We start from the raw sequence: 16,843 nt of genomic DNA on the forward strand, positions 1-16,843 counted from the left end.
CGCAAAGCCCGCCAGCCCGTGCCTTAGTGCCTTCCGGACGCCTCACTGGCGGCTGCTTTGGCGGGAGTTCGCGGCGGGTGTGAGGTGAGAACCGTGGGTTTGCTCCCGCCCCGGGCCAGGTCGGACCGGGCCCAGGATGGCCCAGGGGCCTTCCCAGTTTGGGAGCCAGCTCGGATGACCTTTCTGGGGGTTGGCAAGGGTTGGACGGAGTGCCGACCTTGCAGGGCCTGCCGAGCAAATGCGTCCCTCCGGGGGGGGGGGTGTCAGGGGCCCCCCATCAGCCTAGACCCGTCCAGTCCGACGTTCGACCCTGCCACTGGCTCAGGCGCCTTTTCTTCTGTCCGGGGCCAGCTCAAGGAACGCTTGCCGGGAGTCTGGTGAGAGGCCCGAGTTCCGAGCCCCCCCGCCTCCCCCGGCACGCCAGGTTCAAGCCGCGGTTCTTTGTAGGGAACAGACGTTCCGGACAGGGACCAGGTTTGGATGTTATCCCTTGATGAGGGGCTGCAGGCCCCGCTGCTCAGGGCATCAGGTGTCGTTGATGTGGCAAATGGGAAGGCATTTGCTGCGGGGCTCCAGCCAGCCCCGGGGGGCGGGGGGGGGGGGGTGGCGGTGCAAGCCAGAGATGTAGGTCTCAGGTTTTGGGGTTTTGTTTTTAATAACAACAGCTGGAAACCCCTTTTTTCTAATAAAACATGCTCACTAGTCTTAAATGTTGAGGTTAACTCATCAAGTTTTAGAATATTGTATGGCCAAAGAAAATACATACATGAACTACATTTGGCCTTTGGGATGCCAGTTTGCCACCTCCGCTATAGGTGTCCTAGGAGGAGGGGGCGTCCAGGCAGGAGCTACAGACTGACAGAGATCCCCATTTTGGGGACTTGAGCGCTAGAAAGGTCTACCCCTGAACTGACCTCTGGATCTTATAAGCTGAGTAGACTCAGTTGGTGAATGGGAGTTACCCCTTGCTTTGTCTTTTACACCGCCCCTTCAGGGTTAGCACAGCTTTAATGGGGTTAGATTCTGAGAGTGGTCTGAGGGGGTGTTCTGAGGCTGGGGAGCAGGCATCCTCCTTGCAGAGGAGGCACAACCCCTCAAATTGCCGTCTCAGCTTGGGAACTCTGTGCCAAATGTCTGTGAGTGGGGCTGTGAGACGTTTTTCAAAGTAGGAAGTGCATTTGGAATGAGTCTAGCAGACCATGTGCACTGAAGGAATTTCGATCCTCTTGGCTTCATAGTTCTAAACTGCTAAGTGTGTGTGGGGGGGGAGAGACCCAGAGGAATTCTGGGAGGGGGAGTTACAGTCTCATCTAGCACTTCCTGGATCTCTCCTCTGTGCAGGGCTGACTGCTGCACATATGGAGATGTGTCCACTGCAGGCCTTGCCCCCAGGAGACTTTCAGATGATGTGGGGAAATGAAACTTCAATCCTGGAGGAGGCTTCTTGCCCAGCAAGGTTGGGCTGGGGGAACCAAGGAAGAGAGGAAAAAACTAGAGGGTGATCCAGAGGCATCATGGATTTAGAGCCCTGGACAAAATTTGGTGGGATGGCAGGGAAGGGAGAAGGCACTTCCACATGGATATGTGCATTGTGTGGTGGGGTAACATAAATAATTGGATCAGCCTACCCAGGGACATGGTGAGAAATCGGGGTAGAGGGGGTTTTAGCATCCAGTTTCTAGGCTGGGAGGGGTTGTGTTGTTTTGTGGAAGATGTTTGTTAGTTCAGGGGAATATTGTGGTGGGAGGGAGGGACTGAGGAGATACCAAGTGGGAGCTTTGGTGGAGAGTACTGAGTAAAAGGGGATGGGATCCACTTTGGAAAAGTCTATCTTGTCCCCAACCAGATGAGCATTCGTTGGGAACAGGTCTGTGCGGCATTTCTCTGTGTTCTGACCCTCCAACTGTCCCCCCACCTCATACCTTATGCCCACATTCCTGTAATGATTGGATGGATAAAGTGCTATCTTGTGCAAGGGAGAAGAGCCGCTGAGCAGGACCTGGTGGCCTTGTGGCGATGGTCCTGTTCCTCTTTGGCAGTCTGATGCCTCCTTCATGCCAATCCAGCCTTGTTCTTTCCCTGTGCACAGAAGGGTCTCAGTCTCCGTTATAGCCCTCATCTGTGCTGTGAGATGGCGGGGTGGCTGCTGATGATAAGATAGCCGATCCCCTTCATGTTAGCCTGGGGGAGCCCCTGATCTGGACACTGAAACCTTTTGAGGACAGCTGGCTTCTTTGTGGGACATGTCGGGTATGGGGTGGGGCTTTGATCTGAGCCAGCTTCCAGCCCAGCTTCTCACCACTGCTGGCTTGGATGTTGTCTGTCCTGGGGTTGAGGACTTGCGGGGGGGGGGGGGTCACTCCAGGACCCCTTGTTCCCCAAACTCCAGTTCCCCCTCCATCCTTCTTCCCAGGTTGGGTTCTGGTGGGGGGGGGAGAGAGAAAGAAAGAGAGAAAGAGAGAGAGAGAGAGAGAAAGAGAGAGAGAGAAAGAAAGAGAGAAAGAAAGAAAGAGAGAGAGAGAGAGAGAGAAGTGGCTAGTTCCCAGATTTTATAGGCCCCCATGGATACCATGTTGGAAGCCAGACTCCAAACCCAGCAGAGGAACACCCAGAACAGCCAGGAGGTAATGTGGCCCCTCCCATTCCCAAAATACCTTCTGTCCTCTCACCTCCCCCTCTGTGCCCCCTCACTTCTGGAGCCCCCTTCCCTCTGCCAAGGATTTTGAGTCCTCTAATTTCTTCCTGTGACCCTTTTCCAGACCAGCTTGTGGTCCTCAGGCTTTGGGATGAAGCTGGAGGCTGTTACCCCATTCCTGGGGAAATATCGCCCCTTTGTGGGTCGCTGCTGCCAAACCTGCACTCCCAAGAGTTGGGTGAGTGATGGTAGGGCTGGGCCCCACCAGGGAAACTTGGGGAAATTGACAATGGGAGCCAGGGCTCTGGGAAGCAGCTTTCTTTATGTTCAGCCCTCCTTGACCCATGCCTGTGCTCTTGTCTTTCAGGGGAATGGATGCACTGGTGTTGGTTGTGTTGTTGGTCAGGGCTGGCTTCCAGGCCTTCAAGAGTTGGGGTAGTGCAGAGAGAGGAGATGGGGCATGGCCAGAGGGCTGGGGTCTGGCCAGGCCTGCATGAGTCTTGTTGTTCAGTTCTGGGGACACTGCCCACTTAAAGTCACACAGCACTCGACACATGCTTGAAGACCTCATGCATCCATACCATGTGCTGGTGCTGATGAGCCCCAGGGTCCTGGCAAAGATCCAGGCTACGTGTTCTCTGCTGTTGATAAGAGAACTTCTCAGAAACTATGTGCTACTCTCCACGAGGGGGATTCTGTAGAGCATGCAGCACTTCCATTTTGACTATGGACCCTTTCTCCTGAGTGAGTTTTGGGATCTGAGAATTGAAATGCTGTACTATAATTTTGTCTTCTGGAATACTCAATACTCCCGTCAGGCAAAGCCTACAGAATATAGAGTGGAAGCTCTTCTCTGTTGGTTTGTTAAGGCCCCCAGGGACATACTGTCTCTGGCCCCTCTCCTGCAGGAGTCCCTCTTCCACAGAAGCATAATGGATCTAGGCTTCTGCAATGTGGTCCTGGTGAAGGAGGAGAACACCAGGTAGGGCTGGGAGCTGGGGGGAAGGCGGTGGGTAGGGTCCTTGGGTGCAGGGCTGCTGGGGCCCTGTTTTGTGGTGTCATTAGTTTTTCCTTTGGTGGAAAAAGAAGGGCCCCTGCCCTCTGCTCCATACCCGCAGGTGGGGAGAGGCAGGCTGGGAGCTCTCCTGCAGTTTCTTCTCTGAGCATTTATGGATTGCCCAATGTGTGTCAGGCCCTAAACCTGTATCCCACTCAGGGAGAAGGGGGGAATGGGGCACAGTTGGGCAAGTGCTGCTTCTTCCTGCTCCATGATAAGCCAAGCTCAGGTGTTCCCAGGCCATGGGACTCAGGTGTGATCCCTTCCTGGTGGAATACCCTCTTTAGACCCTAGTGGGATATGGGCCCTCTGAAAGATCACCACCCTCCCTGCTCTGGGGGCTGTGTCCAGGTTTCGGGGCTGGCTGGTTCGGAGGCTCTGCTATTTCTTATGGTCATTGGAGCAGCGCATACCACCCTGTCAGGATGCCCCACAGAAGATCATGGAAAGCACTCGGTGAGGAAGCAGGGATTGGAGTCTGGCTGGCACTTTTGGGACCCTTGAAGGGATGACCAACATTCTAGGCAGGGGTGGTTTAGAGGGCTGGCTTCTAGACTGTTAGCTTTGCTGGGGCCCTTCCTTAAAGATGGAGGATAAATACAGGAGTCTGTGTTCTGGGGATGCTGGGGTGCTGAAGGAAGTTACCTGAGAGATCTTAGGCCTACCCCAGCCTGACACCACTCTCCCTCACACCACAGGGTGCAGAATGTCATCTCAGGGAGGGTCCCAGGAGGGACTGGGGAAGGCCAGGTACCAGGCCTTGTGAAGAAAGAGGTACAGCGCATCTTGGGCCATATCCAGGCTCCAATCCATCCCTTCCTGCTCAGGTAACTGGTGAGGGGCACTCTCTTCTGGGCTGGGGCCTCTGCCCTTCTGGAGAGTGGGTGTTGGCTAGGTTTGGGGAAATACTGGACTCCCCTCCTGGGAAGCTGGATGGTGTGTTTACCAGAGAGCCTGAAGGGAGCCCCTGATCTGGACATTGTGATCTCTTTCAAGGACAGCTGGCTCTTTGATGGGACTAGTCAGTTATGGGGTAAGGCTCTGATCTGAGCTGGCTTCCAGCCCAGGTTCTCACCATTGCTGGCCTGGTGTTGTCTGTCAGTCCTGGGGATAGGGGCTTGGGGGTCACCCCAGGAACCCCTGGTTGTGGCCCAGACTCCAGTTCCCTCTCCATCCTTCTTCCTCTCCCCAGATCAGGTTCCTGTGGAGAGAGGTGAGGTGGCTGCTTCCCCATCTTATAGGCCCCTATGCTCCCTCCTGCACTCATCTGGCACAAGTCTGAGCTCCTCTTAGATGCAGGGCCCTGTTCCTGAAGAATGGAGGGATGCACAGGGCAGAGTAAACATATGGCTGAAAGAAGGACAGAACAAGGGTTAAGATTGAAAATAGGTGTGGGGGGAGGAGGAGACTTGTAAGACCAGGGACAAAGCGGGGAAAGGAGCCAACCTCGAGGGGGCAAGGATGGAGGGAACAATCCTACTAGAGGGAATAGTATGAGCTATGGCCATAGGAAATGGCCACTTTTGCTCACGAAGCTGTGGTTGGAAGCTGGCGAGTGAGTGAGAGAGCTGTCAGAGACAAAATTGAGAGGTAGAAGGGACAAGATATGCATGGCCATTTTAGAAGTTTGGATTTGATTTCTAAGTGCAGTGAAAACCAATGGAAAGGTTTTAAGCAGGAAATGCCAACAAGGTGAATTGGGATCAAGAGCAGAAAACAGAAGACCATCTGGGAAGCTCTGATGTATACCATGTGAGTCCTGCCCCCAGTGACTCCAGGTGGGATGCCACGATGAGGCGGTGGTGGTGACAGTAGGGGTTGGAAAAATGGATCGAAAGACCAATGTGAATAGGTCACTGGTGGATTGAAGGGTGAAGGTGGGGCCAATGAGGGGAAAGGGCGAAGTCATGGGAGAGCCAGGGTTTTGGCAGTGCGCCTGGTGGTGTGGTTGGAGGGGGCAGGCTTGGGGAGGAGTGAGTTTGGCCCACAAAGGATACTTTGGCTATACAGTTTCAGATACCTGACATGTTGGTAGAGACCCTGAAGAGGCAGTTGCTCATGAGTCTGGAACTCAGAAGAGGTTGAGGCCAGGAACATAGGTTTGCAAAGCTTTAGCATATAGATGATATTTAAAACCAAGAGATGAATGAGTCACTGAGGGAAAGAAGGCACAGCTGTCTTGAAAGCGCTCAGTGGTCAACTGCTTAGTTAGGACGGGAAGTAGAGGTTGTTGGTAACTTTGACCAGCCCTCCATGTGACAATTCTTTGACTTTGCTGAGACTTCCAGTCCCTTGACCTGACCACCTTTACACCATCCATCAGCCCCCCTCTTGTCTTTTCTTCTCTCCTGGTCTTGCTTCGATTCCAGGGCTCATCGTGATGATGATGCCCTTGGGAAGGAGTCACTGGTTCTGTCTGAACCCAGCTTCCTGCCTTCTCTGTACCTAAGCAGTCAAATGTTTCCTTTATGAGATTTTCAAAGAGGCATACAGCATCTGCTGAGACTCTGATCCGGACTTCTCAGATTTACTCACTGTTAACTGATGGCCCCATCTCATGCTTCATGGAGAAGTAGAAGCCATTGGACGAGGGCATGCGGCTTGTCCACCACATCTCTGTGCAACTTGCGTCTACACTTCTGTCCTCATTCAACGCCAGGCCCACATTGGGCCTCTTGGGAATGCCTCCTCAGAGATTTGGCCCTTTAAGTTATTCCCTTTTTGTACCACGAACTCCCTCCTTTGTATTTCACCTTTCCCAGGAGTTTTCAAAGACCAAGCTGGGTTATACCTGGAGAGAGTCTTGGTCCTCTAATTTCTTTTAGGGTAAATGGAGGCAGGGAGGTGCTCTGAACCTGATTTGAGGCGGTTGCACCATGAGATCTTGCGAAAGTAACAGCACATTATAGGCATGGGCTTTGGTGTCAGGCCTGCCTTCCAGTCTCCACATCACCACTTCTTAGCTTTCTCTACTACTTCTTATTAGCTTCTGTAACCTGCCCAAGCCTCACTTCCTCTTCCATAAAGTGGGGACAGTAATAGCACTTGCCTTACAGGAGTGCTGGGTAGCCTCCTGAGGTGCCATGGGCCCTGACTCATGGGCAGGGCCCTGACACACCTCACACTGGGTGTCATTCTCCAGGCTGTTCAGCTGGGCACTGCTGCGGTTCCTGAACTGTGTCTTCCTGAACGTGCAGCTCCACAAGGGCCAGATGAAGATGGTCCACAAGGCCGCGCAGGCAGTAAGGCCCGCCCTCCGTTGGGCTGGGGATGGCGGGAACAGAGGAGCAGAGGCTAGGCCAAGCCCTAAGTTGGGACCATCCCCATCAGCTGGTGGGAAAAATCCACTGCTCTTTGACGACCTTCTCTTCGTGTCTCACGGTCTTGCTCCCATGGGGCTCCCTCTAACGTCTTTTCATCATGGTCTTAACAACCATTACATCAGTGCATTACCTTAAAAGTTGTTGACAGAGCTCCTCTACTTTTGGGAAATGTGCTCAGAGGAAGAACTGCTCAGCTGAACCCTCCTTCCCTCTGGGGCTGCCCTGGGTCTGGAGGTGCTGGGTTTCAGCTTCCTGTATCTTCAGGGTGGGGGCGGATTGGCACTTCCCTCTGGCTCTCCCCAAGCAGGGCTTGCCGCTTGTCCTCCTCTCTACCCACAAGTCACTCCTGGATGGGATCCTGCTGCCCTTTGTGCTGCTCTCCCAAGGCCTAGGTGTGCTCCGTGTGGCTTGGGACCCCCGCACCTGCTCCCCCACCCTCAGGTAAAAGCCTGTGCCCCTAGACATACAGGGGAGAAGTCCCCACCTGGGGTAGGGGTGTGTGGGGATGTGTACGGGGGTGTTGCTGGCAGCAGTTCCCCAGAGGCCCTCTTCCTGGTCTTTCTGCTCCCGACTCTTTGTCATCTCAGCCTGTGGGGCTCAGGTGGAGGGTCAGCTATGAGCCTTAGGGCCATACCTGGCTTCGGAGTGTTCAGGCAGGACCCAGGCTGGCCCTGGTGGACCAAGGTTCTCACTAGCCTGCCTGGTCCCATCTCCTGAGCCCCTTCATTCATCAAGCTTTGCCTTATGCCCCACAGAGCTCTGCTAAAGAAGCTTGGGGGGCTTTTCTTGCCCCAAGAGGCCAACCTCACCCTGGACAGCCCTGAGGGGGTCCTTGCAAGGGCTGTGGTCCATGCCGTAAGTGCCCCCAGTGGTACCGTTGGGGCCAGACCAGGGTACAGGGGATTGTTGCTGCTCTGGCCTTGATACTTGCCTCCCCCAACCCCCTTCCAGGCTGTGGAGCAGCTGTTGGTCAGCAGGCAGCCCTTGCTCATATTCCTGGAGGAGCATCCTGGGGCCCAGGGGCCTCGGCTGTCAGCCCTGGGCCAGACCTGGCTGGGACTGGTGGTACAGGCTGTCCAGGTGGGCGTCATCCCAGATGCCATGCTAGTTCCAGTGGCTATCACCTATGACCTGGTTCCAGATGCACCCTGTGATGTATACCATGTGAGTCCTGCCCCCAGTGACTCCAAGTGGACACCATCTCTAGCGAGGAGACACATTACTGTATCCTCTGGCTAGCTCCTCTTAGGGTTAGAGTTAAGGGGAGTGCAAAGGAATTCTATCCCTCCAGTCATCATTCTGTGGCACTTGCCAATGCACTTAGACTTATCCAGTCATTTCATCTTCTAAAGACCCAGTTAGAGGGATTTCTTCTGTTTCATGGATGAGAAAATAAGCTTGAAGAGGTCATGGTCATGCACCAGTTGGGGCCCAAGATAAAACAGAGCAGAAAATAGTGCCCCTAGGCAGTTTACTCACTCAGCCCCTCCCTCCCTGCAGGCCTTGGCCCCATTGGGGTTGTGGACAGGAGCACTGGCTGTCCTGCGGAGCCTTCGAGGCTGGGGCCACAGCCCCAGGGTCTGTGTCCGTGTACACTTGGCCCAGCCCTTCTCCCTACAGGTATGCAGCCTGCTGGACGAGGCTGGGAGTACCTGGGGTCTGTTCCAGGGCTTCTGGCGGCCTGGCCCTCAGAGCCTCTGCAGGGATAGCCTTGCCTACCTCAGGTGGGCTGTGTGCAGGCTTCCTGGTGGGCCAGGTTAGTCTGCCTAAGAACCTTGTCCTGGGCAGGAATACACCATCAACGCCAGAAGCTGCTGGGGCAGCAGGCAGACCCTGGAGCAGCTGCTGCAGCCCATCGTGCTGGGCCAATGGTAGGGGCATGGGTGTGTGTAGGTCTCAGGGGCAAGGCAGGCAGCCCTTCAGCCCCAGCTTGTGAGCTGGCACCTTCTTTCCCCATACCCACAAACACATCACCAGCTCCAGCCTTCCCTCTCCAGATATCCATGGGTCATCTCGAACAGAGCCAGGCACCCCGCCTTGCCTATACTCTGACTGGGACATAGCACACAGACCTGGAAAGGGCTAGGGTTACATGAGCCACCTCTTGCCTTGGGAGTGGGCGTGGGGAAACACCCTCACCTTTGAGAAGGCTCTGGGCTTCCCCACAACTGTTTTGAGGTTTGGTCCCTTTATCTTGTGATCTATGTCTCTATCCCAGTACTGTTGTCCCAGACACTGAGAAGGAGCAGGAGTGGACTCCAGCAACCGGGCCCCTTCTGGCATTTAAGGAAGAGGACCAGCTCCTGGTCAGGAGGCTGAGTCGTCATGTCCTGAATGGTGAGGGGGAGCGAGGTCTGAGCCTTGGGGGGTGGGAGGGGGCTTCTGAGCATTCTTTCTACTGGGTCAGCTAGTCTTTGGGGCTCTCCTTTCCAAATGGGTTTCTGCACCTGACTTCCACTCCTATGTTGGCCCACTTGGGACATGTGGAGGAGTGGAACTCACCTTGCTCCCGGGAAGCAGGGCAGCCAGGGAGAACCTGAGGAAGCCACTAGATGAGTGCACAAGCTGGCTAAGCTGTGGAGGGTGCACTGTGCAAGGGGAGCTGGCTGGATGAGCCACCTACCCAAGGCCATACCTGGCCCTGCCTTAGGCTCATCACTTCACCTCAGCCTGGTCTCCTTAGTTGTAAATGAAGGGGATGTCACTTGCATGGAATTATGCACATAAGGGACTTAAGAGCACCCTCTGTACCAGATACTGTATTAACGAAATTCTCTTTTATTACTCTTCTTGAGTGCCCCTTTTGTGGCAGAGACGGTGGGGGTGAGTGGGCCTGTGAGAGGCAGGGAAGGTCCCTAAGCTCCCATCGTGTATTTGATAAATGTTGGTTTTCCACAGGGAAGGGTGGCACTCAAGGACCAGGCCTTCTCTCCCCTTGCCTAGGAGAGAGAGAGAGAGAGAGAGAGAGAGAGAGAGAGAGAGAGGAGAGAGAGAGAGAGAGAGAGAGGAGAGAGAGAGAGAGAGAGAGGAGAGAGAGAGAGAGAGAGAGAGGAGAGAGAGAGAGAGAGAGAGAGGAGAGAGAGAGAGAGAGAGAGAGAGAGAGAGAGAGAGAGAGAGAGAGAGAGAGAGAGAGAGAGAGAGAGAGAGAAGAGAGAGAGAGAGAGAGAGAGAGAGAGAGAGGAGAGAGAGAGAGAGAGGAGAGAGAGAGGAGAGAGAGAGAGAGGAGAGAGAGAGGAGAGAGAGAGAGAGAGGAGAGAGAGAGAGAGAGAGAGAGAGAGAGAGTGTGTGTGTGTGTGTGTGTGTGTGTGTGTGTGTGTGTGTGTGTGTGTGTGTGTGTGTGTGTGTGTGTGTGTTGGGGGGGCGGTGCCTGCTGCCAGGGTGGGTGCGGGAGGAATGTTCTTGTACTAGGAAGACTTGCTGGGGCGGTGGAGGGACTAGGCCCCTGGGCCTCAGGCCCTGACAAGCATTTCCCACCCCTGGCCCCAGCCAGTGTGACCAGCTCGGCAGTGATGAGCACAGCCATCATGGCGACACTGCTGCTCTTCAAGCATCAGAAGGTAGGGGACAGAGTGGTAGGGGGCTGGGGGAGGGGTGTGGCCCTCCTGCTTAGCCCCCTACTACCCTGGCCCCCAGGGTGTGTTCCTGTCCCAGCTCCTGGGGGAGTTCTCCTGGCTGACCGAGGAGACACTACTGCGTGGCTTTGACGTGGGCTTCTCAGGGCAGTTGCGGTGCCTCGTGCAGCACACGCTGAGCCTGCTACGGGCGCATGTGGCCCTGCTGCGCGTCCATCAGGGGGACTTACTGGTAGTTCCTCGGCCAGGCCCGAGTTTCACACACCTGGCACGCCTGAGCGCCGAGCTGCTACCTGCCTTCCTGAGTGAAGCTGTAGGTGGTGAGTCCTGGGCTTGGGTTGGGTGGGACATGTGTAGGGGCGAGGCAAATGGCGTCCCTCCTCATGCCTGGCCCTTTCCTCCCCCAGCCTGCGCTGTTCGGGGTCTGCTGGCAGGCAGAATGCCACCTGAGGGGCCCTGGGAGTTACAGGGCATCGAGCTGCTGAGCCAGAACGAGCTGTACCGTCAGATCCTGCTGCTGCTGCACCTGCTGCCCCAGGACCTGCTGCTGCTGCAGGTCAGGCCTCTCGCCCCAGCCCCACATGGTCCTGGGCCTCCCCTCTCGGTTGTGGAGGGGGAGGGACTGGGCAGGCACGGGTCCCTAAGTCTTCCTGTGGCGTTAGGTCTCCCTTGGCCCACTGCCTGGTTCTGAGGCCACAGAATGCTTTTCTTCTCAGCCCTGCCAGTCTTCCTACTGCTACTGTCAGGAAGTGCTGGACCGTCTTATCCAGTGTGGGCTCCTGGTTGCTGAGGAGGTAGGAAGGGCGGCTGGAGACAAAGCCCCAGTCTGGGGCCTGGCCACCTACTCCCACCCTGAGTGACAGCTGCCCCAGACTCCTCCTCCTGCCCCAGCATGCTATGGGGGTGGGCGTGCTCCTAGCCTGGCTGACAGGGAGGCCTGGGTCCTGCCTCTGCCAGTCTTTGCCTCGGGCTTTGCCCGATCTGCCCTATCATGACGGGACTGGACAGCCGTACCTCTGCAGTCCTCTGGATGTCTCCTGCCCCTTACAGTTCTTGTCCACAGACTGTGGCCCTCGAGGGTCAGCACGTGCCATGGTCTCGCATGGCCCCGGGTGTCTTCTTGGGCTCCCTAGGTCTGCTTTTACTGGTTTCACCCCCACATGCCTGGTCTGCCAAGTACCTGGTCTAGGGAAGTGGGGGCTCAGGACTGAACCTGTCGGACCAATGGCTCCCATGGTCCCCAGACCCCAGGCTCCCGGCCAGCCTGTGACACAGGGCGGCAGCGTTTAAGTGCAAAGCTGCTGTGGAAACCGAGTGGGGACTTTACTGATAGTGACAGTGATGACTTCGAAGAGGCTGAGGGCCGGTACTTCAGGGTAAGTTGGGAGAAGCCACGTCGGGGGTGCGGAGGCAGGCGACCAGTGGGAACGGCCCTCACTCTGGTCTGTCCCCCTCCAGCTCAGTCAGCAGTCACGCTGCCCTGACTTCTTCCTCTTCCTCTGCCGCCTGCTTAGCCCGCTGCTCAAGGCCTTTGCACAGGCTGCCACCTTCCTTCACCGGGGACAGTTGCCTGATACGGGTAAGGCCTGTGCCCCACCCTGGCCAGCCACAGGGGGAGGCTGAGAGCTCAGGGCAGGGGCCCCAGGCTCACATCTTCTTTCTCCCAGAGTCCGGCTACACCGAGCAGCTCTTGCAGTTCTTGCAGGCCACTGCCCAGGAGGAAGGGTTCTTTGGTAAGTCCCAGGCAGCCAGTCCAGGCTCCCCAGAGGCAGGGAAGGGTTTGCTTGTGGCTGCTGCCCCCTGCTGGGCAGTGACATCGCAACTCCAGGAAGAAGGGTTGTAGAGAGAGGGTCTTTGCGTCTAGTCTGAGCCCTAGCCTTGGCTAGTTCCTCCTTTCAGCACAAGAGAAGCCTGTGCCTGGTGGTTCCCTGCTCCTCCCTATAGCCTTCACTTCTCTCTTCCTTCCAGAGTGTGCAGACCAAAATCTTGCCATCAGTGCTATCTGGACCTTCAGAGACCTGGGGGTAAGAGGAGCCAGTCTCACCATTGTGCTTCCCATCCCTATACTGATAGAGCTGCTCAGGGAACCTAGCTGTGCCCACCCTGGGGTTTACCTAGTGTCTCAGAATAGGCGTGGTGGCAGTAGTTGAAGGTAGGATGGCTTTCCTGGCCCTTTTGGTCTCCTAAACCACTGACTCCTCCTACTCTTGGGCTTAAGAGACAACACTTCCACTCCAGACCTAAGGGGCCCAAGGTCTCACTTGCAGCGTGCTGGGGGACAGGCACAGCACCCATGGTGAGTGCTCTTAGCCCTTCCCTCTGGCCCAGGTGCTGCAGCAGACGCCCAGCCCTGCAGGCCCCATGCTCTGCCTGTCCCCTACATTCACCAGCCGGGAAAATCAGGAAAAGCTGGAACAGTTCATCCGGCAGTTCATTTGTAGCTAGAACTGTGGGGTGACTTCTCAGCCCCAGAACATAGCTGTGTCTGGAGCCAGAAGACAGAGGGGGCTGCACACCCTTACCTGAACTATAAAATCTTTTGTGCTTCATTGGCTCTTGCCGTCTCTTCATTTTCCATCCTTTGGTGTGTTACAAGGGGACTGGACAGGTTTTTTCCCAAGCCCAGAAGTGTCTTTTTGGGGTATCTATTCTCTCCTTCCCTACCCTGGGAGAATGCCCTGTCTTATTCCTTAAAACCCTAAAAGACAAACTGTAGCAGAAGCCAAGCTGCTGCTTTGGCTGAGAATTTTATTGACAAGGAGAGCAAGCTTCTCCTCTCACTCTACCTGGAAGAGGCGGCTGGCCCTGGGAGAGAATGGATGCCCCACTTCTTAAGTCCAGGGCCTGTGGGGAGAGTCCTCACACCACCTTGTTGATGATGATGCCTAGTTCTTCAATTTCACACTGAACTTCATCCCCCTTCTGTAACAGAGAAGGTCAAGACATTAGTCCTTTGGCCTCATACAGGCCTGGATTTCACAAGCCTGCCAGGGATTCTGGGTCCTTGTTCCCTTTCCACCTTTTAGTCAACTTACCTTGAGAAAGACTGGAGGTTTCCTGAATACACCAACACCTGGGGGGGTCCCAGTCAGGATGACGTCCCCTGGGTAAAGAGTAACGAACCTGGGGCAGAAGAGACAGGTGAGACCAGGGGCCGAGGTGGCCAGAGCCAGGGCTGCAAGGCTCAGCTCAGCCTCAGGTGGGTGTGTGGAGTAGGGCCCCATCCCACTTACTGGGAGACCCAGGCTATCAGCTCTTCTGTCTTAAACACCATCTGGTTGGTATTGCTGCTCTGGACCACCTCCCCATTCACTCGGCAGCAGATCTTTAAGTTGTGTGGATCTGAGAAATGTAAAAGCACCACCTTGGGGTTCTCCTTGTTTTCCCTCAATACCCTCCCTTTACTCAGAAAGCAAATGCATAAGGTAGCTTTGTGACAGGCCAGGTGAAAGGTCTGTCTGCTAGTCTCCCTGCATGTAATCCTGGCACTTCATGCTCACTCAGCACTCCCTACCCTGGAACTTTCTGTATGGACATTGGCCTCCTCAAGTCTTCCTTCATCTACCACCTAGGAGAGCATCTGCCAGTGGTCACTGGGGTGGGTTAAGGAGGGATGTCCCAGACCCTCCTCTATCCACAGCAGAGGCTGACCACTGCAGATATAAAAACGACTGGGTATCTGTAGTCCAGCAGGACAACCACCCAGATGGCTGCACCTGACGGCAGGGGACAGCTTACCTGTAATAGTGTCCTGGCTAATGAGCACCTTTGTCTTTTTTGCTTTATACACTCACAGCCCCCTCAGAGCAGCTGGAACACAATTTCACTTCACTGATGGCTGCACAGGGTGGTGTAAACCTGGGCCGCATGGACACATGCCTACCGAAATGGCTGTGCTCTGCCCTCTTGATGATGGGCTTTCCTCCTGGCTCACCTTGCTGCCTAGAACGGGTGCTGCCCTGGTACCACTGGCTGTGGAGGTGCCACTGTGCTCTCCCCTCTCCCTTCCTGGGGAAAAGGCATGGGCTTCTGGCAGCCATTACTTCTGCTTCCTGCCAACTTAAAGACGCTCACAGATAGTGGCAGCTAGAGGAAGTTCTACCACCTCTGTAGTGAGGGACATGGAAGGAGGCCTGTGGAACGCATGGCCTAGGGTGAGACTTGCTCTCAAAGGTAACTCCAAATTCCAATTTCCCGAGTATGGCTTTTCGTTGACTCTGCTGTGTCCATGCAAAAGAGTCACCATGTGGGCTATCCAAGACCTACCTGCTACGCTGTCCTTGGTCACCAAGGCAGGGCCCAGGGGGCAGAAGGTGTCAAAGGTTTTTCCCAGCAGCCACTGCTTTCCATTGCGTCTCATTTGCCAGTCACGAGCACTTACATCATGAGCCACAGTGAAGCCAGCCACATGAGCCATGGCATCTGTGGCCTTTAGGGGACAGGGGATTTGGCCAGATTGGAAGTTAGATCATCACGGTGAGACCAACCCCCCATAACCAAGACTTTATCCCATGTCAGTCGCCAGAACTAGCCAAACATGGGCAAGGAATAAGGCAGTCAGGGAGCAGGTAGTCGCCATCCACTTCCCAGTGCCAGAGACGGCTGGCATCTCTACCACCTTACCTTGATGCGCTTGCCTTTCTTTCCAATGACCACAGCCAGCTCCACCTCCCAGTCCACCTCCTATAGAGAACGAAGCAGTGAGCTGCCTGGCTCCAGAGGCTTGTTCCCTCTGACAGTGGGGCTTCGCTGTGGGCCCACAATTGTAATCACCATGAACCAGATGTAGTGAAGGAGGGGGGAGGTGTGGCCTGTAGACCCATAAACGTGGGCAGTGGCAGGCAGCACCACTGCATGCAGTCACAGCTCCCCACTGGGGAGCGCCTGGCTGGCTCACTTGGTACATGTGACTTGGTCTCGGGGTTGTGAGTTCGAGCCCCACACTGGGTGTAGAGATTATAAATTTTTTAAGAAAGGCAACATGAGTCTGGGCACTGAATTTACAAGTCACTCAATACTTTCAAAAAAGAATGAATACCAAGTAATAACAGCTAACCCTACTGTGTGCCAATAGCATCCTAAGTGCTTTCAGGTATTAACTCACTTAAAAGAAACGGGCACAGCACAGAAAAAGGAAAACATGCACAGCCTTTCCCATAATCGGCAAAGTGCAACTGTAAGAGATACAACTTAGCCTTTCAAGCTGCTTGCTCTTTCTAATGGTAACAACTAGAATTGCTCTGAGCACAGCCGACACCCAATCTTGGTCTCTAGCACTGGTCCCCACTAGACAGAAATGGGTTCCTTGGGGGAAATGGCTAATTCCAGGTCGGAGACAGTACAAGATGAGCCTGAAATATCTTGGCCAGAAAGCAAGGAAGTATTCAAAAAGTGACAGGGCTGGGGCCAACCTGAAGCCACCCACTGGCCAAATTGAGACCCCGTTAGAGTATCAAAAAGAATATAAGTGATGGACTATAACATACTGGATAAAAATGAAAATCAGGAATACACAGTGCTACTAAAGGGACAGAAGTAAAAAAAGAAGGGAGGTAGCTTTTCTTCACAAAATGCCAGATAATAAGAAGGAATGATAGAAAAAATCACCTTTTTCTAACCCCCAATGTAATGAATTCAGGTGAGGATCCCTGGATGAAAAGCTGTGAGGCAATAAGATGTCCACAAGGTCTCAAATTCCTACCCTGTAGACTGCTTATTAATTACCACAGTGAAATACACCTTTCCGATGAGATCTAGTCAACATCAAGTAAACCAAGTGATCAGACTTTAGGACATCTGACATAAGCCTCCCAGTGGGGTGCAATACACATCTGTTGCTTCAGACTGAATGTGCCTCTTACCCTGAAATTCATATGTTGAAACCTAACTCCCAATGTGATAATATCAGGAGGTAGAGCCTTTCGGAAGTAACTAGGTCATGAAGGTGAAGCTCTCATGAATAGGGTTAGTGCCCTTATAAAAGAAATCCCAGAGAGCTCCCTTGCCCCTTCTACCATGTGAGAAAACAGCTAAAAGAGTCTCGTCTGTGAATCAGGAAGCCGGCTCTCCCCAAGCACCAAATGTATCGGAACCTTGATCCTGGACTTCCCAGCCTCCAGAACTTTGAGAAATAAATTTTTGTGGTTTATTTTGTTACAGCAGTCCAAATGAACTAACACCTATATAGAATCCTTGACAAAAATGTTTAACTCAAATCTAATCATGAGGAAAAAGAATATGGGATATGCTAAGACAA

General features: G+C 54.3%; 2 protein-coding genes across 12 annotated transcripts in view; one reads left to right on the plus strand and one right to left on the minus strand.

The window, feature by feature from the left end:
• On the plus strand, positions 1–13,127 carry GPAT2 (glycerol-3-phosphate acyltransferase 2, mitochondrial). Of its 6 annotated transcripts, none has more exons than XM_027623565.1 (22): positions 10–84; positions 2,556–2,624; positions 2,760–2,873; positions 3,544–3,617; positions 4,044–4,148; positions 4,391–4,519; positions 6,835–6,934; positions 7,320–7,456; positions 7,771–7,870; positions 7,967–8,179; positions 8,516–8,635; positions 8,804–8,886; positions 9,234–9,352; positions 10,502–10,572; positions 10,649–10,907; positions 10,995–11,143; positions 11,304–11,381; positions 11,832–11,963; positions 12,046–12,166; positions 12,255–12,320; positions 12,556–12,611; positions 12,916–13,127. In XM_027623565.1, exons 2-22 carry the CDS (start codon positions 2,562–2,564, stop codon positions 13,030–13,032), a joined length of 2,406 nt encoding a protein of 801 aa, XP_027479366.1. In that variant the 5' UTR covers positions 10–84; positions 2,556–2,561; the 3' UTR covers positions 13,033–13,127. The 6 variants fall into 6 exon arrangements, with proteins under 6 accessions (XP_027479372.1, XP_027479366.1, XP_027479370.1 ...); XM_027623569.1 differs by having other exon boundaries at positions 7,356–7,456; XM_027623571.1 differs by lacking the exon at positions 2,556–2,624 and having other exon boundaries at positions 1–84.
• Positions 12,443–16,843, minus strand: part of FAHD2A (fumarylacetoacetate hydrolase domain containing 2A) — a 21,333-nt gene continuing 16,932 nt past the window's right edge. For 5 of the 6 annotated variants that reach the window (XM_027623574.1, XM_027623575.1, XM_027623576.1 and 2 more), the window contains exons 4-8: positions 15,211–15,270; positions 14,854–15,016; positions 13,821–13,929; positions 13,623–13,710; positions 13,316–13,509 (exon numbers count right to left, since the gene is read on the minus strand). In XM_027623574.1, coding sequence (XP_027479375.1) covers positions 13,447–13,509; positions 13,623–13,710; positions 13,821–13,929; positions 14,854–15,016; positions 15,211–15,270 — 483 coding nt within the window. In that variant the 3' untranslated portion in view covers positions 13,316–13,446. Of the gene's footprint in view, positions 12,606–13,315; positions 13,510–13,622; positions 13,711–13,820; positions 13,930–14,853; positions 15,017–15,210; positions 15,271–16,843 lie in introns of those variants that run through there. The other variant, XR_003524867.1, reaches the window with a different exon arrangement.

Source organism: Zalophus californianus, chromosome 8 (assembly GCF_009762305.2).
Source record: "Zalophus californianus isolate mZalCal1 chromosome 8, mZalCal1.pri.v2, whole genome shotgun sequence".
In the NCBI taxonomy this organism is placed as follows: domain Eukaryota; kingdom Metazoa; phylum Chordata; class Mammalia; order Carnivora; family Otariidae; genus Zalophus; species Zalophus californianus.